Source organism: Megachile rotundata, chromosome 3 (assembly GCF_050947335.1).
Source record: "Megachile rotundata isolate GNS110a chromosome 3, iyMegRotu1, whole genome shotgun sequence".
NCBI lineage: Eukaryota > Metazoa > Arthropoda > Insecta > Hymenoptera > Megachilidae > Megachile > Megachile rotundata.
This window is the reverse complement of record NC_134985.1, coordinates 17,728,517-17,755,071: the sequence shown is the minus strand read 5'-3', so window position 1 is coordinate 17,755,071 and position 26,555 is coordinate 17,728,517. Positions and strand designations below refer to the sequence as shown.

General features: G+C 37.5%; 1 protein-coding gene across 11 annotated transcripts; it reads left to right on the top strand.

The window, feature by feature from the left end:
* Positions 1-123: 123 nt before the first annotated feature.
* Positions 124-25,109, top strand: wwk (anoctamin 8 white walker). 11 transcript variants are annotated; one of them, XM_076529383.1, is made up of 20 exons: positions 124-1,582; positions 2,150-2,563; positions 2,759-3,107; positions 3,332-3,683; positions 11,356-11,441; positions 14,000-14,160; positions 14,454-14,730; positions 14,833-15,021; positions 15,238-15,423; positions 15,508-15,660; positions 17,006-17,141; positions 17,622-17,677; positions 18,200-18,274; positions 19,309-19,578; positions 20,315-20,329; positions 20,937-21,134; positions 21,216-21,507; positions 21,822-22,133; positions 22,381-22,648; positions 22,738-25,109. In XM_076529383.1, exons 4-20 carry the CDS (start codon positions 3,491-3,493, stop codon positions 23,219-23,221), a joined length of 3,351 nt encoding a protein of 1,116 aa, XP_076385498.1. In that variant the 5' UTR covers positions 124-1,582; positions 2,150-2,563; positions 2,759-3,107; positions 3,332-3,490; the 3' UTR covers positions 23,222-25,109. The 11 variants fall into 11 exon arrangements, with proteins under 11 accessions (XP_076385498.1, XP_012140121.1, XP_076385497.1 ...); XM_012284731.2 differs by having other exon boundaries at positions 19,309-19,623; positions 21,846-22,133; XM_076529382.1 differs by having other exon boundaries at positions 19,309-19,623; positions 21,843-22,133.
* Positions 25,110-26,555: the final 1,446 nt, after the last annotated feature.

The window sequence follows — 26,555 nt, the reverse complement described above, 5'->3', positions numbered from 1 at the left end:
CCCTCGATAGTTCTTTGACGATAACCACTTTTTTCTTCAAAGCTTAGTAAGTTTTTATACTTTAATTCAACAAAATATGGCAAGTTGCGATTATCAGTGTGACGATATTTTCAGGTGCAGAAAGGTCAAGTAGGAATCGAGAAGCATCAAAGCTCAAGAGATTAAATCATTGGAGAAAGAACAGTGCCAAGAATAACATTCCCATTGTTTTATCCCTTCTACGTTTTCAAAGGATACCCCTCGCTACACTCCTTTCAAGAAGGAAAACAGACAAGTTCTCCGAACGTTCTCGCTCCTTTCGCGTTAAATTGAGCCAACAAACTCCTGAGACTGAAGTTCAATGGAGTTCGTCAGCCCCGTTGCACCCTTTCTAATTAACCGTCCATTGTTCTTGCCAAAAATTTCCTATCAGCGATAAAATCCTATCTAAATTTAATTAATTATTGGATCCAAGGATCAAGGATCAATTTATGGATTCATCTAATTAGAACTGGTGTAATTGGAGACAGTGATATAATGTGTCATGTAATGTGTAACGATGCAATTGGTGTAACTAGAATTTTTATTTTCTCTTTATTTTTATGGGGTTTGAGTCCATCAGTTTTGCTAACATGTCAACATCCCACTTTAGGCATGACCAAGTGTCATTTACAAATTATGGCAATTTAGAAATTTAGATATTCGAATATTTAAAAATTGTAAAAAAATTGTAGAACTTTCAGAAATTTAATGATTTAGAAATTCAGATATTTGAATATTTAAAAATTGTAAAAAAAATGGTAGAACTTTTAGAAATTTAATAATTTAGAAATTCAGATGTTTGAAAATTAAAAAATTGTAGAACTTGAAAATTGAAGGTTTGCACAGCATTACTAACAGCCCTACTTAATGCTCTGAAAAAGGTTCTAGTTACACTAATGGAATTAGGGCAGAAATCGAACTTTGATGAAGGGAAAATTTCAGCAGGTATAATTAGACGAAACTTGATTTAATTCCAGTTCATTCAGCGTTAGAACTCTGGATTTATTTATCGATGCGAATTCGAAACTTTGCGTTTGTTTATCGATGCGCGAGCATCCTCTGAAAAGCATGAAAGATTATCAAAGCGTACCGGAAGTCGCATTGCGATCATTTCCCAATAGCTACGCTTTCCTGCCCTATCGGTTGGCTGCATTCAATCATTGAATCCCTTCTATATCTGTGCCACGAGAACGACACCGTCACATCGTTTCTGATGGCCACTTCGATTCCGGAAATAGGAAATAATCTACTCGATGTTGTCTCGAGATAGACTAACGAATTTAGAACGTGGCCTTGACACCGTCGAAAGAGTCGATTTCCTTCGTTAGGGTTCCTCAATCAGCCGCCATTAACACGTTCCCAATAGGCTTATATTCGAAATTTAATTTTGCCGCGAAAATCGGTTCGTGCGTTCGCTACTTCCGGTTCGTTACTTGATAAGGGTACGCGTCAGATTTCGCCGGCTGTGTGTAAATAAAGTTTTACAGGATTTTAATGAAATTTTAATCATGTACCATGTTATTACGTTAATATTTATCATTTTCTTAACAAATGACGTAAGGTAAGTCGTATTTAAACATATTTACGTTTTTAATTCGTATATGTATAAACATAAATTGGCATAATACATATTTGCCACCGTATATTTCTTTTATTTGATCACTACAAATAAATGAAATAAGTAAATTGTAAGTAAACATACATTGTATTATAGTTAGAATAACGTATTTCGTGAAATAGAATATGTATAACGATTTTTGCGTGTTAACGGAATTTTGCGTCGAAGCGATCGTCGTTTGTTTCTTGGACGTGTCCAAACCTGCACGTGTGCTCGTGGGAGAATTTCGTTAGACGCCGCGACGTATAGACGTGCGAATATCACATCTCTATTACACTTACAGTTAAATTTACAATAAAACATATAATATTAATAATGAAAACCACTTATTGTTAGAAAATTCTGGAAACATTTGAACAATAGACATTCGGTGCTACCAATGAATTCCTTTAAAAAATCAAGTTCACAAATGTTAACCTTAAAATAGCATTTATTTTTAAAATAATTTTTTTTAAATAGTTGAATTAAATAGATTTTATTGGTTTATTTAATATGTTACATTGCAAACAGATTTATCGGCGAATGTGGGATTCGAGTGCATTGAATCGAATTGAAAAAAACTGGGATACAAGAGCGGAAGGTTTTCGTGGCAGACGTGAATGTCAGCCGAATCCTTAACCTAATTTTCATATCATACGGCATACTACATGTTTCCGGTTGTGTCACATGGCGTGGAAAACGGCAAGGAAAAGAGGGAAAAAAAGAAAAAAAATGACACGAATCGCGGCCTAGTCGAGCGAGAAATGGCTGTGGTAGGCGATCGATCGTGAGTCAAATCTGAAGTTCACCACAGATGTCGGTACTGTGTGGAAATGTTTCCTTGTTTGCAGAAAATACGTATCCGAGAAAATTGTAACGCGTTGACGGAGAAGTACGCGCCACTTTTGCGCGGGAAAGGTTAGGCTTCAATTTGACGTCAATCAGGTAATATCAGGATCTTTATTCAATTGTTTCTTATTTTCTGTCGATCATTTTTTGACTCTACTGCATAGTAAGTTATAATCACAAACCGAACTTTCATTTATATCAAAAAACAAAATCATGTGGTAAGGGGTTAAACACTGTGACAAAAGAGGAGCCATTGTTTATTTTTATAACAATATTTAATATTTTCTTTAGGACGAAGGGGTTAATCCTGACAAACCTGATATATCCTTCTCTTTAATTATGCTAATCAACTTTAATATTCAAGTATTGAGATGTGAACTCATTGGAAATTACAAAAGTACACGAACGAGCATGGTAGACCGTTATAAGGAAAATGGCGACGTAGAAAAGATAAATTATATTACTTTTTGATTTTTTATTGGAAAATTTTCAAATTTATAATTTTCTTAAATCTGGAAGAATAGTGTAGAGGAAAAGTATATTCTTCAATAGAAGAAAATGTGTATAGAATGTACTGAATAACAGCACATTATTTGATTGCTTCTTATTGTCAGACAGGACTGTTTGAAATTGAATAACGGTATGTATTATTTAATGCAATTGCATCTTCAAAGAGTGAATATCATAGAATATTACAATTGCTGCAATAAGCAGTATTTCTTTCTCAAGTCGTACAAACGAATTTTTCACATTGCATTTCTGTGTCCGGCATCCGTGATGTGAAAATGAAAACAAATCAACTGCTAATAATCCACTAAACCATCCTCCGCATTCAGCGATTAAAATATTTTAAATTTCTTTCAGCGTGCCAACGTTGCTACCATATAAATGCGCCGCGCCACGATGGTGGCGTCGCGACGCGGCTAGCGAGTCGAGTAGCAGTGGTTGCATAGAGGGAGCGAGTTCAGTTCAGGCGCAAGGGTCCTCGGTTAAGGACGTGACGGTCCTGCTAATCGGGACACTATGCCAGGCGGCGAGGGGTCCCCGATCAATCTCCTCGACCACCGTACATCGACCACTTCCGGCGAGTGCGCGAACAGTGACGAGGATGAGAGAACGACAGCCACCGTTTCCAGCACGATGACAACCGTCTCCGGGGGCGACGGTCTCAGACGGAGGAAGGTCATACACGCGGCCAAAGAAACCCTCGATAAAGGCAAGTCTTTCGACTAATCATCCTTACTCTTTTCCACCACTTCGCCGCTAACGTATCACCTACTCATGATTCATTGTTTTGTCGTTGCTTCTGTGGCAACGAACAACCATTTCATAGACATCTTCAGTGATAAACATCGAACAGAAGAATGGAGGGTAGTTGAATCGGTACCGTTGTCCAGCGGTATCCATATACAAAAAGGACACGAACTTTATGCTTTCTATTGGTCTCACGGGATGCATTTCAGTCAGGAATACAAGAAAGAATCACATTCCCGTTGTCTCGTTACGCGCAGCCACAATTGCCGTCGGCGTTGATGCGCGCGTTCCCTCAGCATCGTTGTAAATACGTGAACACTACGTAGGGCTCGTCTGGCCAACGCTGGGGTCGTTACGGACGCTCGCGCAATAGCACCACCCGCCTCTGAAGGTGTTCCCGTGCTCTGATCAGCGGTGTGATATTATCTCGGACAGTTAGGACTACTTATTTTCGTACAGGATCGATTCTGGTTCCCAAAATTGTCTAACGTGGAATGTAGGTTCTCTTAGGTATACTGTAGCAGAAGCTTACCGGTTGTCTTCAGTTTTGGGGGATGATATATACAATAAATTTGGAAGTTTGGAAATTTAGAAATTATTAAATTTGCAGTTTTACTTTTTAAATTCTTAAGCATCCAAATTTTCAAGTACATAAATTTTTAATTTCCTAAATTTATTAATCCTTAAATTTCCAAAAGCTTAAATTCTTAAATTTACAACTCCTCAAACTTTCAGATCTCCAAGTTCCCAAATTTTTTAATTTAAAAGTAAACGTTCAAATTCACTAGTTAATTTAATTCTTCTCTATGTCGCCATTTTCCCCAGGAAGTCTACCATGCTCTCAGGTGTACATCCGCCCACAGTTCATCCCCTTAGCCCGCGAACGTCACTGTATCAATAGTAATCGCAACTGCGGTCAATCCAACGGATGTCGTATCCTCTGCTCTTTTCATCTTCGTAATCATATCCTAACGTCCTTGTGGACGTTGATTGAGCTTCCTCGTGTCGAGATTACAGTTGTTTGGTCCCCACAGTTATGATAGGGTAGAAACTGGGTTGAAAGGTGGGGGCTAATAATCGCGTGCAGCAATTCAACAACGGTTACATTGTTTCTTAAGCATTGCATTTTTAGCGATACTGATAGAAGTGGAATTCGAGCACAGATGGTCGTAGGCGTTCTTACCCCATCGGACGATATCGTGCCCGGTGGAGTTTCTTCACCCTTGGGTGGTGATGTAATCAGTCACGACTTGACCTTTGACACTAGTGTGACGCGACACTATGTGTGAACGGATGATAATCGAATTAACTGTAGGGGTGGCGAACTTATGGCACGCGTGCCAAGTGAAGCGTACGAATAATTTGTTGGCACGTTAACAATGTACGAGCAGTATTTACTTCCTCTTTATGTAATTGTATTGTTAATTGTAATTGTTAACGCATTGACTGTTATTGTGGTCGCCATTGGCCTCTAACAAATTGTATTAAATTAAATACATAAGAAAGCAAGATAAACAAATTTGTGAATAATTATAGTATTAAACCAGTGTGTAGATAGAGTCATTGATTTAAAAATTAAATTGTAAAATTGCGTATTCGTGTTCTCAATAATATGTACCGTGTCTGACCACATACGACAATTTCCACTGTGACAGTCAATGCGTTAATTTGTAAACTTGCCTGTATAATTCTACAATAATTAATGTATTAGTTGTAAAAGTTACGGCTTGTTACGAGCGTTATAAATGTTTCTCGTAAATTGTTACCACGTGCAGTAAGATTCGCCGCTCCAGCAGCTAATTCCATTTTCATAACTCATCACATGCAAATTTGTTACATGTTTCACGCTGCTAAAAGGATTAATTAACTCGGTAGTGTTTGGTGTTTGATTTACTACGAAAGTTCCGCGCTTTTCAGTGTTGTTTTCATAGCAACAAGAATACGTATGTACTAAAATTTAATGTCGGAATATAAAGTTTACGAGAGACTGACTTTATTCCGCTGCGAAACGCGATTAGTCTTCCGTTTGAAAATTATACCCTTATTTCCGGACACGGAAATCAGATATTTCGTGCATCCTTTTTGATGGAAGGTATTGAAAGTCACGCGTGTTATTTCATCCCAAAATTATACTCTCATTGATGATACAGAAAACGGACTTCCGTTCAATTGCATCCGATTTTATAGTAGCCTCAAGTACGAAATATACCGATGTTTGTTTTCAAACGAGAACTTATAACGTTCAGTTGCTGTGTAGATTCGCGAGATTTTCAAGCGTTTTCGTTTGAAAAACATGGTTCGTTTGCTTCAACGAGTTATTTTTACTTCACGCGCGTTAATGACGGCCGTTCGAGGGGAAATTAAAGCCGAAGAGCTTACACGTTGGCCAGCTTTAACACCAAGGATCGCGTGTGCACGCATTACGTGACTGCAAAAAATCTGTGCATCTTCAAACTTATCGTTTTAGTGCCATAATCAGGGAATTATGTTGTTTAGGTCTTTAATCTTACTCACGCCATTTTACAATTTCTCTTAACTTTCTCTCAGTTTTTAAAGATATTTTACTCTTATGATAGTTATAGTCAACGAGTTAAGTTTACAAATTAAATATTTATGGTAGACTGTTATATTGTCACTTTTGTATGGTCCTTCAGACACAAAGCTTCTACTTCATAAAAAGTTAATACTCTTTTGTAAAGACAATTGTAAAATCTTTGTTAAACGTTGATTGTTAAATCGCTACGCATTATATTGTCACGCGTTGTACTACATATTGTATTATTGTAATGTTACACATTGTCGTACATTGTACCACGCGTAACATATTAGTTGTACTATTATATATTGTCACGCGCTGTACTACATATTGTATTATTGTAATGTTACACATTGTCGTACATTGTACCACGCGTAACATATTAGTTGTACTATTATATATTGTATTGTAATGTTACGCATTGTCGTACATTGTACTACGCGTAACATATTATTTGTTGTATTGTGACATATTGTATTGTCACATTGGCTCGTGTTACCGATGTATCACCGTATGTCATACGTCTGTATTACACGCCATGTATCGCCACTCGCGAATGTTATACACGTCATATATCACCACGCGAGAATGCCACACACGTATACTACCACGTGTTGCCTTACAAAGAAGTGCCACTAGAATGCACTTAAAGTTGTCAATATAGCAAGAGTCTACTATAACATACAATTTTACATTTAGCGAGGCGTTAAAAGGCATGTAAAATAGCATTGCACGTTTAATGCAAAGAACATTAATATCTTAAATATCAGTCCTTCGAATCTTTACCTTGCCAGTCACACGTTGAACTAGTTCATGGCTGTTAAGCGTAAAAAGAGGAAGAAAAAACTCGTTGGAGCGAACCGTTGAATTACTATGGATCGATGTGTAACGCCGTCAAAAACGGAAAGGGGTGATTTCATGAAATTGCAGATTTCGATAGGAATGCGTCGATGCCAGGCATCGGGTTAGGTGTTTATCAAACGAATGTACACGTTTCTGGGGTTGAAACGAGGGAGGCTAGAGTGTCTGTATATACTTGAGCATGACGTAAGAGGGTTCTCCATCCCCTCTGTTACCTCCGAAATGAGTCGTTTTAGGTCGTTTCAGGAACGACTCGGCCATCAATACACGAAATGGAAGTTTTCGAAGATAAACGAGTATTTTTTCCTGTTCTCATCGATTTATTAAACAAACGACCATTAGTAATCGTATTTTATCAAGATTTCGTTCTACGATTTTACAAAAATTATCTCGCAGCGTGTACTCGACTTGAATTAAACCTAAATTTGATGGCAAATATGCATACGAGATTAAATGCGAACTATAATTAAATTGGTATGCAAATACACAGAGGTAATCTACTTTCATTTGATATTATGTAGTTCAATTAAAAAAACATGGTATTTTTGATTGTTTAGGTGAGAGGAAGGAAAAAGTAGAGAAGGTCAAACGTTCAGGTCAGAATCACGAAGCCATACGCACGAGAACGCTGAAAGCACGTGACCGTATCGTGTTAATAACGAATGTCGATCGAAAAGCGAAGAAAAGAGAGGTCGATAATCCAACCTCGAAGTGTCACGGGTTTGACATCGATTTCAACTTGAACTTGCCCGTAGGAATGATTTCCAATCTCAAAAATGCGCGGAGCATTTAACACGTTGACAGCCGCAGTAGAAATTGTTGTGTATAGTCAGACATTTTATAATTCCTGCCTTTCAAACTGTGATTACTTTCGCCTTTTCAATTTGAACATTCTGTATGCTTTATATTAGAGATTCAAACATTTATAGACTTAAAAATCTCCAGTGATTAAATATTCAAACCTCTTAATCTCGGTTCTCAAATTGTCAACAACCACATGACCTAATAACTTAACCTTGATGCGAAGGTTTAACACTGCATGCAGTGTAAAATACATATAATACAGTATAATATATTTGAGAGCACAAGAATCATAGTATCAATTGTTCTCGTGGCATTCAACGTGTTAGTGCAAAAAAATAAACGAGCAGTTCTCAAGGATCGTGTTTTTCGTCGCGAACGTGTTCCTTCGAAGGATAGTGTTTTCACACTGATGTGCACAACATCACGTAACTCGATGGACTTAATAGAGTGGAACTATAGATGGGGAAAGTTGAGCCCCTGCTGCCATGTCAGATAACGCGCCGTTCGTTCGTAGCTTCGTAAAGTTTCCCTTTATTCCTTTCAAGTTTATGCATAATTATAGCTTTGCCGAACGGTTTAGAGACTGGTAACAGTCTCGGATGAAATGCAGTTAGCTTGCTGCGATTAGAATTCGAAGGATGCAACTTAATTAATTCTCTACACCCGGTACAATTAGTTCAGCGAGAATGTATGCGCGTCACGGAATTTCTCTCCTTTCTGTTGTATATTTTATGGAAAAATATTGTGTGACGTTGAAATGTAGAACGGAGACAAATTCTGTACATCCGGTATGATTATTTCTTTAACTTCACGTGGTTTTAATTTATTGTACATTTTATGCGTGGATCTGACTTTATAAAGGGGAGCTTGACAGTTTACTACACTATCTTGGACTATATGTTAGGTTATATTACTGTAGACTGTATTAGACTGCATTTACTAGGTTAGATTGTAATTTACCTCCGAGTATATGTGTTAATTCCATTGTGGAAATTTATCACTTTATATCTTTATAAATGTCTTCTCGTTATAAACTTTCTAGCAATAACTTTTGCAACACAAAATTAAAGTCACTGATATTATTAGCTGATAAAGCTGAAATATGAGGTTAAATTATAAATAGCACAGATGTAAATCTTAAATATTATAATGTATATTTGTATCATAGAATTTTCAGCAGATCAATTTCAAGTTTGCACAATGAGAAGTCTAATAATAAGATATAAAGTTGTATACGCTTTAGGATCATTTCTTGAAAGATTTACAATTTAAATCATCCCTCATGATTTATTAAGATACGACCTACATTGTATTTGCATCAATACAGCTTTTGAAGTTTGTTAGCTTTTAAGAACAACATTAAAGTAGGGACTGAAAACATCACGTATATAACGTAGTTGTTCATTAACAAACGGCTATGAAAAATAGCGCAGAGCATCGCGAGATATCAAAAGGAAGGATTCCTTGATTTTAACGAATCCACGGCGAGCCAGGATCGTTAACGGACAACACGAGTGTCTCTCGAACAACGACTCGTTCTTTTGCATAGATCACGGGGAAATTACGATAGGGTGGTTTTCAACGTCGTTATATAATAAAACGACAACTACAGGGAGTGTCCTTAATGAACTCCTTTTGTCCGATGATAAATTAAATTTAGACGGTACGATGTATCGCTACGTCGTTCATAAAGCTCCTTTCTTCGCGAATTAAGCTCTCCTTTCGCTACATTGGCTTTCGCAATTTTCATTAAAAATAATTATTCGGGAAGGAACAAAAACAGTTCGAATTTATTTCATTCACAAGTACATCTCGAAGCGTTTTGTTCACCGCCGTATTCCTTTCAGTTTCATCGAGAGCGTTGATTGTTTATTAAGTTGAGGTTTTCCTCTCAAGAAATTGTTTCGAGGTCTCTCTCCTTCCTGGGATTGAATTTAATCCTCTAATTCGATTGCCCCTGTTCTCTTAGTCGGTCGATATCGAGACTTTCCTATCTTCCTGAGGAAATTCGGCCGGATCGAGAGAACGCTTATTTATGTCAGTTTTATTCGAAGCGAGCATCAACAACATCTAATAAAATCTTTCCTAGTAGGGCTGTTTTTAGAACAGAAACGAGTTACATTATCGTAAAACTGTAGAGGTTAACTTCCGTATAGCTAACTTTGCACTATGGCAGAACTATCGACAAAACTTAATAGTTATTTCCTAGAACTATCGTGATACTATCATAAAGCCAGAGTTGAACCATTGTGATAATATTATACAACCAATGAATTATCTTACTGCTATAGAACCATTGTAATCATAATATTATTGTAACATTAGCATAAAAATTGTAAAATTTTGTGATGCTATGAATGAATTATTATATACACAAAATAACCTAGCTATAAAATTAGTAATATTATCACAGAGCTGTTATAAAACTGTTGTCATAGAATTTTCATAGAATTGAATTTATTATAGAACTTTCACAAAGCTGCCAACAACCTGTAATACTATTATAGATCTATTGTAGACAGAACCTAACTTAACCATATAATTGGTAATATCATCATAGAGCTGTATAAAATTACTGTCATAGAATTGTCATAGAATTGAATTTATTATAGAACTTTCACAAAGCTACCAACAACCTGTAATACTATTATAGATCTATTGTAGACAGAACCTAACTTAACCATATAATTGGTAATATCATCATAGAGCTGTATAAAATTACTGTCATAGAATTGTCATAGAATTGAATTTATTATAGAACTTTCACAAAACTGTCAACAATTTGTAATACTATTATAGAACTGTTATAGACAGAACCTAATCTAACTATACAATTAGTAATATCATTATAGAGCTGTTATAAAACTACTGTCATAGAATTGTCACAGAATTGAATTTATTATAGAACTTTCACAAAACTGACAACAATTTGTAATACTATTATAGAACTGTTATAGACAGAACCTAATCTAACTATACAATTAGTAATATCATTATAGAGCTGTATAAAATTACTGTCATAGGATTGTCATAGAATTGAATTTATTGTAAATCTTTCACAAAGCTGTGAACAAAGCTGTAAACAAAGCTGTAATACTATAATAGAAGATGTAAATAGGGAAATGTTAAACTGTGAGCAATTTCGATGGAATATAGTAGATGTACAACGCAGGGGTTAAAGGAAGCCCCATCGCCGCATAATCAGGGCAGTACGGCTTGCATCTCGTTATCACGATTATCGCGTTTCCATCAATTACGTGAGCTATTAGGTCCTGGTAATTTACCGCTTTATTAAGAAAACCGTGTGGCCGGAAAATCGATCGTTGGAAAAATTATCAATTGCCACCGACGGCGCTAACGACGTGTCTCGTTAAGGAGACACCGGGACAGCTGTGGTGGATGTTTGAATAACAATACACCTTTCCTTTTACAGCTTCTCGTCTTCTCAGACGGAAGATACCATGCACCGGCCACTTGATGACCCCCCGCCGCCTATGGATACAAAAGGTTCCAACTCAGGTGCGTTTATAATTTTTTCTTTTAACACTGTTATGCAAACAGTAATTTAGCACCCATTAATTCTTCGTTTTGTTTCTTTAATTGCTTATTTATATTAAATTTCTAGCGGCGATTATCGATCAACTCTACGTGTTAACATAATGTGTCATCAATCAATCGAGAACGGTGCAGAGACAGCGGTGTAACAATAGTAACAAGATGACCAAACAAGGATAATGTTTAACGAAGCGAACTTGCATGGTTCGTGTAGAACATTCTTGCGAATAATTTATTGAAATGAATAGCAAACTTACGTGGGTCATATCGATTTGATGATATCGTACTTTACCGACGAAATAAAAGCACGCGATACTTGACTGTTACATACGAGGCTTCCATCCAAATCATTTTCTTCATCATTTTATTTTTTAAATAACTGAACCAATGACTCATGCATAACCTTCAATTCAAACACTATTCTTTCGTAACCTGTATTAGTCGTAACCTATACATTTTATTGAATTCGTAAATGCAAACTTTTGTAAAATATTTTTTTAAATTTAAATACTTTTTCAACGAGTATTGAATTGTGCTTAGTTTAATAATGTGCGTGGCATATAATTAAAAGAAACGTCAAGGCAAGTTATTTGATGAGAAATGTTTTATACGAACAAAGTTTATTGTATAGCGTTCAACAATTTTCTCGCACAAAGCTCTTTTCGTGCTTCTTGCTACAACCAGTTGCACCGCACCCTACATAATAATTACTGGAAGCCTTTATCGGTAGCCTCCCCTTTCCGAACGTGACCACCGATTTGTTTCTATTATTAAGTACCCCTTACTATCGATTTCACGTCATTTCCATGAGGTATACGTCGTGTAACGTGTACGTTGACTGGCTGCTTTCAGAACCGCTTTTATAAAGTACAAAAACGAATCACAAAGCGGATCGGAATAATACGCAACTGGAACACGTGATCGCTTTGTATCGTTGTTTTATCGTTAATACACGAGAGAAGATTGTCACGAATGGTCACAGGGATGTTACAGATCTCATTCAGTTAAATATGTGAAAGGAAAAACTGAATGCGATTAACATTTGAATGACTTGCAAAAGCTGTACGCTGATTACTTCTCTTATTTACGTTATGTTCATCTTTTTTATTTATTTCTTTTTTACTTATTTTATTTATTATGTATTTCTGTTTTTTATTCGTTGAAGCAACATTGTAGTAAACGCTTGACATTTTTAGTAAGACCAAGAGACTCAGATGCGGAATTCTGGTTACATCACTGCGTACTTATCCTTAAGACACTCGAACCTACGTTCACGAGTGCACATTGGATCTGATCCCATCGGTGTTCGAAACAGGTGCAACAGGTGCCGTTGAGCAAAATACCTGTTCAAACGACATCATTTACTACGTTTCTTCTCAACATTATTTACTCCTCAGACTGATTAATTAGAAGTAACCTTTCAGGAACATTGTTTTTGATAAGATTGATGGAGAGAAGTGATAGAAAGAAAAATGGAATCTTTCTTTGTCGAGAAACCTTTATATCTTTCGTTTCAATTGGATTCTGATACTCCATCATCTTTTTCTATCATCATAAATCAACCACAGAATGGCGATGATATTAAACATATAATACACAAACACGCAAAGGAAAGAAACGCAAAAAATGTATTCGTGAAAGCATTATACCGAATCAGCGTTAATTAAAGTGGCATTAAATGGGATCTTATATGTATGGAGTAACTGAGAGAACACTTTCTGAGTCTCCATGACAAACAGAGGATCAAAAGTCTAAGTCACTGAAGGAATGAACGTTAATTACGTTGGATGTAGTCTTATTAGGAAGATATAAAATGTAATTTCTAAGATGAATATTGTAAATCATACATATGATGAGACAGACATGAAGTAATTTGGACAAGCATTTTATACTATGTTAAAAGATATATAATTTCAAACATGTAAATTGTAAATCATACATATTATGAGAAGTGCAGTAACTTGTCAAGAATTTTTATAAAAACTAAGAAAACGAGGGATGTGAATGACAGTTGAAATAGCGAGTATCGTCGAAAGTAGTGGGTCAAGCATAGCATCAGGGTATCATTGCACGTAGATTGGCAATAGCCAGAGCAATCTACTACCGTTTGGAAGTCGGCCAGGCCAAACGACTTTGCTCCTAGTGCCAGGAGTCCGGTGTCCTGCCTACGTACATGGTCGTACAGGGAAATATCTGCTGGAGTTGCACAACACAGCTGTGAAATAACGTCGCGAGACAAATTTATGGCTTTACGTGATAGCGTTTTGCTTCGTGTCTCTGGGAAAGATAAAGAAGCATTAAACTTTTGTTTAAATTCCTGCAACACCAACAGTGACTGTGTTGATGAAAAACTGAGGATAATGGAAGGATTTAGTAAGGAAATTGAAAACTGAATCTCTCCCTGGGAAGCAAAGTCATGGATGGAATTGTTTGGAATAATGTTTGATGGAAGTTTGACTGATTGTAAAGCGGAGGTATAGGATTTGTGAAAGTTCATTGAGAGTTGTTTATTGTTTGTTCAGGAATGCGACGTCGTGATGATGTTCCCCAGCGGAGCGAGCGACGAGACTTTGATGTGGCTTCTAGGTCGTCTCCGGGCTGGAACCCCGGGCCTAGTGGTGCACGTGCGACACCATGCCTCGTCAGATAGCTACAGCTTTTACTTGACAGCCCCTTTTAGCGTGTAAGTACACGCCTCACTAAGTTAAATATTAATCTTTACCTAATCACTACAATATTAGTAACAAGACTTGTTGATGTTTGTATCTTTTTATTTTCTAATCTAGATCTTTGGATTAAGGATTTTAAGGATTTGGAGATTAATGACCTAGCAATTTGGAAATTTAAAGATTTGAAAACTTGAAGATTTAGCAACTTGAGGATTTAAGAACTTGAGAACTTGGAGACACTTAAAAGTTTGGAAATGTACTTTGAATATTTAAATATAATTCAAATATTGTATTGTATGGTTGACAGATTGTTGAAAGCAGCCGAAGAGGTGCATTTACCGAAGACTCTACGACAGGAGTTCGGAGGAGGCTTGAAGGAGTTCGTAGGTTCAGAAGCGAGTTGCTTTGAAGGAAGCGACGACGAAGCTCAATTCTTCACTACTCAGGAAAGGCAGTCATTGGTCCTGCACCTGCTGCATACCCTCAGGGCTGGTCCGCAGGATCTTCACAGTCTACCCGGACTGAAGATGGTCGAAGGACAGGCAATTATTCCAAAGTGCATTTCCTCTGGGATCATTTCCCAGGTGTGTGTATAATAAACACATATCGTATATTACAATAGCATTGCTCTTATATAATTCATTGATAGTACTGTATAATGGATCTGAGATCTGATTTCGAACCAGGTCTTCCCTCTTCACGAATTGCCTGCGTTAGAGAAGTTACAAAGGACTTGGGTCCGCGCGTTCCTCAGCCCCCAACCCCTGGACGACATTTGTAAATACTTCGGAGTAAAGATTACCATGTATTTCGCGTGGCTCGGACATTACACCACCGCCTTGATCGTTCCAGCTGCAGTGGGTGCCATATACTGGGTGAGTGGTCGCAGTAACCACATTCAGATGAAGAGAAAATAGTTTCTTAGATGAAGGAAAAATTAAAAAGTATTTAAACTATGTTAAAATTGACTACATCAAAGTTGACTAAAAGTGACTGCATTAAAATTACAAACAGTTTATATATAAATGCGTTATGTTATTATTTATACAAACTACATAATATAATATATTAACTGTGTTCTTTGATCTCAGATCGGCATCATCGGCAGGAATCAGGCGGTGGAGGATGTAGCATACGTTCTGTTCTCCGTCTTCAACGTAATCTGGGCCACGGTTTATCTGGAAACCTGGAAGAGAAGGGGTGCCGAATTGGCCTACAGGTGGGGTACCTTGGATCAAAGAGACGACCTACTTGTCGAGCCTAGACCTTTGTTCACGGTAAGCACCCAGACGATTATTGACTCTACCTTACCACTTCTCTTCGCCCTCAGACACTACAGACCTTCCATCCTCTGCTCGCAGGGCACGTTGGAAATCTCGCCTGTTACGGGGAGACTCGAGCCAACTTATCCAAGGTGGAAGAGAAACATGTTTCGATACTTCGTGAGCGTTCCCGTCATTGCTGCCTGTTTATTCTTCGTTTTCATCGTGATGATTCTCAGCTTCCAAATACAGGTTGATTTTCATATTTGCTCACACAGGAAGCTCTTGCTGTTTCAATGAGATACATAATTTTGACAACACTTTCTGGGTCAAATAATACTTCAAAACTTAATTAACTGTAGTTCAATATATTTTAGTTCAATAAGTTCGTTGTAGTTAAGCTGTAGTTCAATAAGTTTTCTCTTTTGTTATTATTTTTATTTTAGGAGATGTACATGTTCTACACTGAGACAATCTAGGAACGGCAAGAACTTCTGCACCTAATATAATTTTGTTACATAACAGTGCTATTAAGTAGAACATACAACATATTGATTTGAAGTCTAAAGTTTACTAAGTGCTATACAAACTTCTTATAAACATCTTCAAGTACAAAGGTAGTCAGAGAATCATCTTATCGATTGCCTTCTGTGCAGTAAGATAATTATGTATCAATAGTTTTGTATTAGTACCATCGATGAAAGTTTTGTGCAGTTATTTTCAACAAACGTTAAGCTTCAAATTGATGTTGGCGTTAACTTCCGAAGAACAGATAAAAAAAACCATCCGCACAGAACTTTTTAAAGTTCGGCAAAGTACTCTAAGTTGAATATGCGAAACTTTCCTATAAACTCGTACAGTACAAGAGAAAAACTCAGACAATTTCGTTTCGAGAGTGGAGCGTAGTTTTTGTGTCAACGCCAGAAGAAAAAGCGTCAAGTTTTTCGGCGATGGGAATTAGTTGAACGAATGCCAACCGGTCCTCGATCGATTTGTCATTATGCCATCGAACTTTGATCGAGTTTCGCTTTCACGGAACTTCCAACCATTACCATAAAATTCAATTGGTCGCGACGTTAGGTTGGAATTTTCGTCGCTCAAACTTCTGGAAGATAAATTACTCCCGAATAAAATCTCTATTAACGTAACTTATTGCGCTTCGATTTTAAATTAACTGTGAAAGATTTAAATCTTCGAATTTGGGAATTTGGGAATGTTGAGGTAATTTGTTTGGTAGCTTTGCGATGCCTGGGTGAGAGACTCAGACAGAAATTAAACTATGAAACTCACCTTCAAAAGGAAACTTTTATTAAGCTTAATGCACGCATTATGCTCGCGGGTTAACGACGGCTGGGGCGAAGAGACACATTAGAGAAAACAAAAGAACATTACTTTTAAAAGAAAAGTATAACGTGGATGATTGAAGCGTGAAAAACAAGTAGTCTCAACAGGGAATTTGGGAATTAAGGAATGTGGGAATTGGAAAATGTGGAATTGGAGAACTTGAGAATTTGGAAATTCAGAAACTTGAACCTTTAGAAATTTGAAGACTAAGAAATGTATAATTTCTTAAAATAACTACTTTATCTGATTGCAGGACTGGTGGGATGCACGACTGGAATCCAGGGGCTACGGATTTTGGCTGAGCTACGTGCCAAAAGTTTTACTCGCCGTGGTAATAGCATTAATGGACGAAGCTTACTTCAAAGTGGCCGTATGGTTAAATGACATGGGTACGTACATAAGAGTCAGAAGTAGAACAGAAGCTAGAAAAAAAGAGAAATCAAATTACATACGTGAATTGATTATACCCATTCTTGGTATCTTTCTCAACAATAGTTGTGAAGAGATGCAAGAATGACTACGAATATTTTTTTTAATATTGACTTGGTTGTACTCACGAGACACTTGTGCACGTCTAGATACTTTTTCCAACAGCCTACTAGCATACAACTATACTTTCCGAATCTTTTCACGGCTTAGCTTCTTCTAGAGATTCAATTAACAACTGTGTCCCTAAGTGAAGTATATAATCGAACGAATCTTTTCCTCGTATAAAAATAATGTATTATAAGCGAGAGATACTCTTTAGATTTCTTATTTATCTCTTCTCCCACTTATCTTACATCCTTTTTATTTTTTTACTTCTTACATATTGGAGAGCGATGATGTTACGGTAGATAGTATTTGTGATTTTTATGTGTTGGACGCAGAAAACTATCGGCTAGACACCGAGTACGAGAATCATCTGATCTACAAGGTGGCACTGGTAATAAGAAGAAACTCTCCATTTTCAACGAATAGATTGTGTGTGTGTGTGTTTTGTGCTAGCTATTTATCACTTGTCCTCCTCTAATTAACTTTTCACCATACTGTAAACGAATCTAATTTGTAAATCTTCTTAGTGTTCAACACTATATTTATTTTTATTATGAAATCATTTATTTCACTTCACCCTTGAATTTTTGCATCAGTTTGCATCACATGTAAAACATTTCACTGTAACTGGTAAATAATGAAATTGTAAAAATAAGGATTTTAGAGGTGGACTCATAAATGTGTAGTATTAAATCAATGTCGTCTCGCTTATTCGTTTCTCACTGATGAACTAAATAAGATAATTAAGAAAAGAAACGAATCTGCTCTGGCTGTCTCTGTCGCTGCATGAAAATTCGACTCTCTCGAGATTTATTTTCTTGCTTGCGCTTATTAAAAATACGTGGATGTTATAGTGTGTGTTTTAATTCACCACGACAGATAGAAAGTATACAGAGAAGACTATGTATTTCAGTTTCAGTTTGTAAACTCCTTCCTATCGCTATTTTACATCGCCTTCTACCTACAAGATCAAGAGAGGCTCAAAGAGGTAAGGATCCCTTTATTCCCAGTTTCTTCCTCTTTCTTTCTCTATTCTATTTTATATTGAGAATCTTCAGTCGAGAATGAACCTAGTAATTTTTATCAATATATTAGATCACACTATTAAGATAGATTGATCTTGTGTATCTTTCATTTGGTAGCTAGAAATTTTAGAACTTAACGTGTCTTGCTACAGTGAAAGCCGTATGTAACACGGCACTTTTCATTAAATTAATGACTAATTTACTTTGGTATTAATATCTTTCCTTTCTTTTACATGAATTTTTAATGATAACGCGTTACATAGATATTTCAATTTTAAGGAAAATTGTAACTAATATTTTTTCATAATTTATAGGTCATTTTTGAGAACATTGGTGGAAGGTGTCAAGTTTGGTTCGTGTCTTTTATTAATCATCACTAGAAGATTTAATTACATGGTCAAGGTTTGGACTATAAGTAGACTGATATGCCTGTCGCTGACCTCCTGGACAAATCTCACATTAGTATCCGCAGAAGAGCATAGTATGAAGATCAAGTTGATGAAGCGAACACTTTCTGTGTCCCTATTAACTCATTTTGGTGGTGCTAGAACTAGAAGAAGCAAAATACTATAATTTTAAAATACCAAATTTGCAAAGTCTCAAAGTTTGAAGGTCACAAGGTTCCAAAATTTAAAGCTCTAAAGTCACAGATCCCCAAAGTTCAAAATTAGAAGACACTCAAATCCAAGATTCTAACCTATCTTCAAATATCTCAAGATCCCAAATTCTCAAATCCCAAAGCAGCAAAAATTATAAATCATAGGCATTCACGCTCCAGCCATCTAGGCAATAACATAGTAAAAGACCCTAACCAAACTCGTCACTCAGCACCGATGTTCACAAACAAACAGTCCTCTCTGCAAACTCGTCAGCCGTTCTCCAAGAAACTTTCAGGTTACTTCGCCCAAACTTCCCCTACCGAATCAGACAGGACTTGCGCCATGTTGCAAAAGCCATCGACCCAAAATCGTACCTATATTATCCTTTATCGTTTCAGCAACTGGCCGCTCTACTGATAGCCCGTCAGGTGATCGGCAATCTGAAAGAGTCTGCGGTACCGTATCTGATCGAGCAGCTGAGGTTGGCACGTTTGAGCTTCGAGCTGTTCGGAGCGTTAAGCCCGAGCGAGGCAAGGCCACCCCCAGGCGAGGAGAATGCTGAAGAGAGCCAGAAGGACTCAGAGGACAAAAGCGAACGATCCGAGAGCGGGAAGAGCACGCAACCGAGAAACGTCAGCCAAGCTGAGCTGGAAAGTTCCCTCTACAGAGTAGGGCATCCCACTAATTCTCTACTTAGTGACGTTACGTTCAAGGTTTGGTCTAGATTTAGCTAATTTCTTTCGTTTACGATGCACCTTGCGTTGCTCGGCGAACCTGCGACGCATTGGCACTCGATGGATAAACAAAATTTGGAGTCTTCAAGTTTATTTGTGTTTCAGAACCTCTTGACAATTGACTGCCATGGTGAGGAGATTTAACTAAATTAATAATCCAAAGGAAGAACAAGAAAAACCATCAATATTGAGTCAATGCCATTAATAAATTGCAAGATCAGACAGGGTGCTTATATATCCATTTGCACCGTGGTAGTCAACCTGTTAACTGGTTATACTCTGAGTTTCAACAAAATTTTAATGTCTAAACAATTGGTTCGATGAAAGATCAAAATGGATGGAAGAGGTCGATGCCATAATTTGAGATTGATTGTAGAAATTTGAATCGAGATTGCTAAAGCTGTCGGGTTCTGTCATTTATCATACCATCGATCACTTCTACGCTCTGGTATCACTTTGACGATCCTGGCTTGCCTGTATACAAGTACTCTTCTTTTCGTTCGTTTCGTTGGACTATCCTGATCCTTGTGCGACAGACGAGAGGAGATCGGTTCTCGAGCAGACGGATGCGACCACCCGAAACGTTGTCCTATGTTGTCTGATCGGTTCTTTTTGCAGAATTTTAATCATTTTTTTCCCGTTTTCCAACGTTCCCGTCGACGATGCGCAGGTATCGACCAAAAAGGTAATGTCACCGTTCATCCTATCGTTAAATATTTCACTCTTTCAATTACCTGTTTAAATAGATTTACATATATTTATGCGAGGTACATTTTTATTTTAGATACGTTATGATATGATGTCTGTTATCTAGTGGTAGTATAACTTTCGTTATATTGCCACGAATGAGACTGTGGACATAGAAGACTGAATAGATGATGAATGATTTAAATTACAGAAAATAGTAACTGAAAGGGTGAACTGAAGAATCACGAGCTTTCCACGCTAACTTCACATTAAGCGCTAGCTTTTTATTTTTCATTTGACGAGAGTAGCTACCCTTTGCACCACCTACGCTAGAGATTCACTTATACACCTACTAGAAATTATTCCGCTGAATGTTCCTTATATGAGCACAGATTCTGTTGCAGTTTTATTATAAATAAGTAACGATTAATGTCATATTTAAGTTTTATGAATAATAAACCAGCAACGAATCACAGCGATCTTAAATAAACTATGATGTATTATTAATTCTATTAATTTAAGTGATATATTACCAGATGAGAATTTATGATATGTTTTGTGAAATAGTACTTTAGACTGATTGAAAAATTGTATTCTATTCGCAGTACGATGGGGCGTTTTCGGAACACCTAGAAATGCTGTCGCAGCTGGGATACGTCTGCCTCTTCTCTTCGGCATTCCCTTTGGCTGCAATGGCGGCGCTTCTTGGAAATCTTCTCGAGTTGCGGGGTGACGCATTTAAGCTTTGTTTCGTGTTACAACGACCCTTTGGTAGAAGGGTCTCTAACATCGGTACTTGGCAAGTGAGTGATTTTCATCGATGACTATTCAAATTTCAAGTCAACAACAGTGTAATAGACTACAACGCTTGATCTATTTTATAGAACGCCATGGAAGCAATGGGACTCGTTGCTATCATAGTAAACTGCGCGCTGATCGGTCTAAGCGGACAAGTGCAGCGAATGTTCCCTGAAATGTCCGCTACCCAAACGATCCTTCTCATAGTTGCCCTGGAACACATTATGCTTGGAATACGGTTCATTATAATATGTGCCATTCCGGACATTCCACATTGGGTAGCGACGGAAATGGCTAAAGTGGAATTCCTGAGGAGGGAGGCCGTTAGGAGGCTCTCATCGACCCCGTCACCAGAACAGCAGCCAGCTACGGTGATAGGTGGGTGGATCACGATAATTTAGCGCAGCAATCTACCCAATTCCTGATCCACCAACCTTTCTGCATTTTCCTCTGCTTCAAACTCAGCCATGTAACAACCTCATAAACAACGTTCCTGCTTATGAAACCCGATCGATACAGAATCAATTGGCTCTGCCTAGGAAGATCAACTTTCAAACTAAATTAATAAATGCACTAGTTATTTCAAATGAAATAACTAAACCCATGTTTTAATCAAAATATTTGTCCTCCATCGGGTAACATCGCTCACTTCGTCCTCCCTCCTACCATCTATTAATTTCACTCGAACTCAGGGAGATTCGTGGTGAGTCCAGCAGACGGAGAGAGCGAAGAACAGCAACTACTTTCCGACCGCACCGGAGATGCAACGTCCTCGAGTCTTCCAGACACACCGACTCTGGCGTCAACCACCCAGACACCGAGCAGTCCTCCGACACCAAGTGCAGCGTCCGTTCCAAGGATCTCAGAAACACCTTCTGCGGCTCAGACACCGGGTAGCGCGGGTAGTAGCGACGTGGGGACACCTATTTTGACAGAGAACAACATGGGCAGCGTTCGTGACCTTCACAATTCACCTAGGTGCTCTATTCCTGGTGGAGAACGAGGTTCGATTGCTTTTTCTTCCTCAGTGACAATGTCTGTATCAAAAACTTCTTATTCAAGTGTATAAAATTTTATTTGTATAGATTATGATAGATGCACCTTCAATGCACATACCTAGAAAGAACCCTGGAAAGTTTATAAAGTTTAAGATCTAAAAAAGGGCTAAACAGAAATATTAAAATAGATACCAAGTGATTTGCAATGTTTATTAAAATGAACATGTATTAATTTTTTTTTGTTGATTTACAGGAAGGCGTTCCAGGGAATGGTTATCGACAGAGCCAGAAGCATCAGGAGGCTCGGATCATTATAGTCATCATTTAACGATCGGACCTCATGGAGGCGTAGATTGGGTTCGAAGATTGGGTCTCGAGCCTGGTGGTCGAAAATCCAGCGATTCCGAAATCAGCGGATCCGGTACAGTCAGTGGAAGTGGTGACGAGTTGACTCTTCACAGATCCACCGACTGTATCGTCTCAAAAGATCTTGCTTCTTCGTCCGACAGTGATCTTCTTCGGTAACGTTCCTATATAACCTTGTATATTTTCATACCATACAAATGTTAATTTTAAAAAGTTTCACAATGTCCAATTCTTTGTTCCAAAGATCGGCTCCACCGTGGACGGTAGCTCACAGAAATCAAAAGTTCCGTTTCTCCCCGGAGCGAGAGAGGGAGCGAGAAAGAGCAGAGAAGCAACAGTATCAACAGCATCAACGAGAAATCCAGGATCACAAACAAACATACTATGCGGAGAAGGAGAAGGAAAAAGAGTCGAGCGGTCTTTCAGATTCCAGCAAAACACTTTCCAGTCAGGAAGAGGAGAAACCGTCGAAGGAAGATCGAGAAGCGAAGAAAACAAGGGTGAAACAAAGCTTGATGAAGAGAGCCAGATCAGTGGCGATATTCTCGTTGAAACTGAAAGAACGCAGAGCCAGGGAAGCGGAGTTGAAAGCGAAGGAAGCTGAAAAAGAAGCTAGGTGGCAGCAGCCTCAGTCGTGCGTCGGTGGCGAGCTCTCTTGCATCCCCATAGAAAAGCTTATATCCGTGGATGACATCGCAGCCATGGAATTACGCAGACTTAATCATTAGCCGCTTCAAGTTTCACCTTCGTTTTACACGCTACGTAGAAACGTTCGTCCGCGCCAGTGATACTCTCTATGAAAAAGGAAATCAGTATCGTAAAGATTGTTTCGTGATGATCGGTCTCGAGTTTTGCAAAAACCTTTGAAACATCATATCAATAACGAACGTAGAAAAAATGAGGTTACGGGGATTGGTCAATTGTTTTTTCGTTTAAATGATAACGCACACGGATTGTTTTTCGTGGATCTCTTTTTATCCGTCTCTAATCGAGAAAATTTCTATGTCGAGTAACGTATGTAGAATAACGAAGTTGGACGAAAACTTGCTCAGTTTATAATTTTATAAGATAACGATGGTACTATGTTTGATTTAGAGATTAATAACAAATACGAAATGTCAGTAACGAAACTTCGCAGACCTCTTGTAAAACTTGTTTCCGAGTTGAGTCTATTTCTTCGCAAAATTTCGAGTGAGTATCATTCGCGTACATAAGACGCGCGGGAAACTCACAAGGATTTTTGAAAATACGGGAGAGACTACGATCATGAGGTTTCATCTGGATGTGTGAGAATGAAAAAACTGTCAATATATAAAAAATGAAAAACAAACAACGGCGCACAAAGTAAATTGAGTCACCACAAATTCTAGACAATGTTCTATAGAGTACAGTTTATAGAGTATCATTCTTAAAGGTCACATTTTGGGTAGATTAGTTGATACCTCAGAATTGTAGACTGTAAGCTCCAGGTTTTATGCCATCGATATTGTACCGATTGTTTTTAATTTCTGTACAATGGGAGAAGGAAAATTAATAATGTTCGATTCTCTAATTATCTTTAGTTGAAGACGAAATGACAACGAGTTTAAATGATTTAGCGATATAACTTAACACGCACGTTTTTACTTTCCAACGTTTTATTCCTCCATATTGATTTTCATTAAGACATACAATTCAAAAAAATGTGCGGGTTAATACTACATGAAAGTCACGTGTATAAATCAAATATTCTACAGTAACCGTTCGCTAAATGAGCGCGATTAAGAATCAAAAGGAATGTCAACCGAAGTCCGAAGTGCAATTACGAACATTTATTTAATTTAGCGAACAATTACTGTACTTATGCGACTACCGTTGCTACCAGTAGTCGGTCAGGTATTTGACGCGAAACGAAAAAGGGCGACGGTCTCATTGTTGTTGCTAACCTGTAACTTGTTACGTCGTGTTATCTAAATGTTTATCAGTTAACGAACTTTCGTTAAAACAAATCTCCACGATATAAAGTACAGATGCACACTGGTTAATATGCGCCTACATTAACGAATTAATTGACCGCAGTTTTCGTTCAACGAAGCACCGTACACCGAAATATAATGTATTTTACTTTGCCGCTCGTGGAAGGTGAAATGTAAAGGAGAAACCGGAACGCTTAGAGAAAAGAAAGTTAGTTCGGTTGATAAGCGAAAACAAATTTTAGGGACCGTTTTTGTATATAGCCAACCGTTTACACAGCCGCGCGCAATAGTGAAATTTGGTTCCATGGCCTAGCTTAAACATCCCCGTCCGCTGCTGATTATAGCCGAGTTGTTCTCACTGAGGCACTTTCTTACGTTTCGAGTTTTTAAACAACCACAAGCTAGTGTTATGATTAGATGCGTCAACATTTTTCGAGCACACTGTTGAAGTTAAATCAATATCGCATTGTACTTTAGCGTGCCCTTCGGGAACCGCAAGACTAGAAAACAAAACCGCGAAGTCGATAGAGATTTAGCCGCTTCCGTGAGGCGAAGTTTTAAAAAAATGTCAGCGAAAAGCATCTGTGTTTGTTAGATGTTTTGTATAAAACAGGAACTGAGCCAATAAAAACATTCTACGAAGGAACAACTTGTTCCTCAATTTTTCCTCTTTATTTTACACAACTACTTCTTGACACCAAACGTAGACAATATCTTGTTGTTATTTTTGTAGGTTATTCAATTTGGTTTTGGTGCCATTCCAAAATAACACGTTAACGCCATCTAGTAGGAATGTACTATACTATAATTAAAATGTGAAGTAAATTATCGACCGAACTACATTTTTTAGTTTTACACGTTTGGTGCAGCACTTGCTAAAAAACAAGAGCCAATCAGTGATGAGATATTGGCCGGGTTTTTTCGCGCATGCGCGGCCAGTGTTGGGCAGTCGTGAGATTTTATCTCACGCGAGAGCTTTACGCGCATGCGCAGTGATGAGATATTGGACGGGTTTTTCCGCGCATGCGCGCCAATTTTAGTCTCAGTAAAGTACAAGTTTCAATAAAATAGGGTACCTCAATCAACCCTCATTATTTCTCAAAAATTTTTATAATTTGGTTGTGAAATATGAATGTATAGGTTGGATAAGATTACATTACATAAATATTTCTTATTTGAGGAGCAGATGGAAAGGAAAGGTACTAAAATAACTGTAAGCAAAATATATAATAAAGCCATCTAGTGGCGCCACTAAATACATACGCTGCGTACGCTCTTGCATTTCTCGAGCATGCGCGCAAAAACCCGTCCAATATCTCATCATTGCGCATGCGTCAGCTGACGTCACAGCTTGCTGCCAATGCCGTACCTAGCCGGTACACGCAGTGGTGACTGATGAGGGCACCTTAGTGATCCTACATAATTTTTCAAAAATTCTTATAATTACACTGTAAACTATGAATGTATAGGTTGGGTTAGATTACATTGGGCTGGGTTAGGTTAGTTATATATATGACTGTATAAAACTATACAACTATGTATATATCGTGAATTATATAATATAATATAATCGGAATAATATGATGGAATATGGGATATTATTATATTTAAAATAACATAAAAGCACAATAACTTTTAAAACACTAAATGAATTTATTATTTAAGAAAAACGACTTGGAAGGACCTCTTTGAATAACTATATTTTATACGTGTGAAAATTATAATATCAGAGAAACAATAACAAAGAAATACATGGATTTTATTTTGTTAACATGCGTAGATCTGATAAAAATCGAGCGGTATCTTTTTCCTTTGCTCTTGCAACAAATATTGGTATTCATATAACAAATCGGCTGCAAACGTAAAAAATAATAATAATCATAAATAAATTTAATATTATTTTTATTATATATAATCTGTTGTATTATTTAACCCTTTTATTCTCTTTCCTGCAATTTTCTCCGGATTTATTTTTTTTTCCTCACTAGGGCCTAATGATACCTTATATTTCATCAAAGTGTATACGCTACTGAGGACTTCTACCGATAGCTTACTGCGCATGCGCTGGGCCTGCCCAACACTGATATGCGCGCTACTTAAAAGTAGT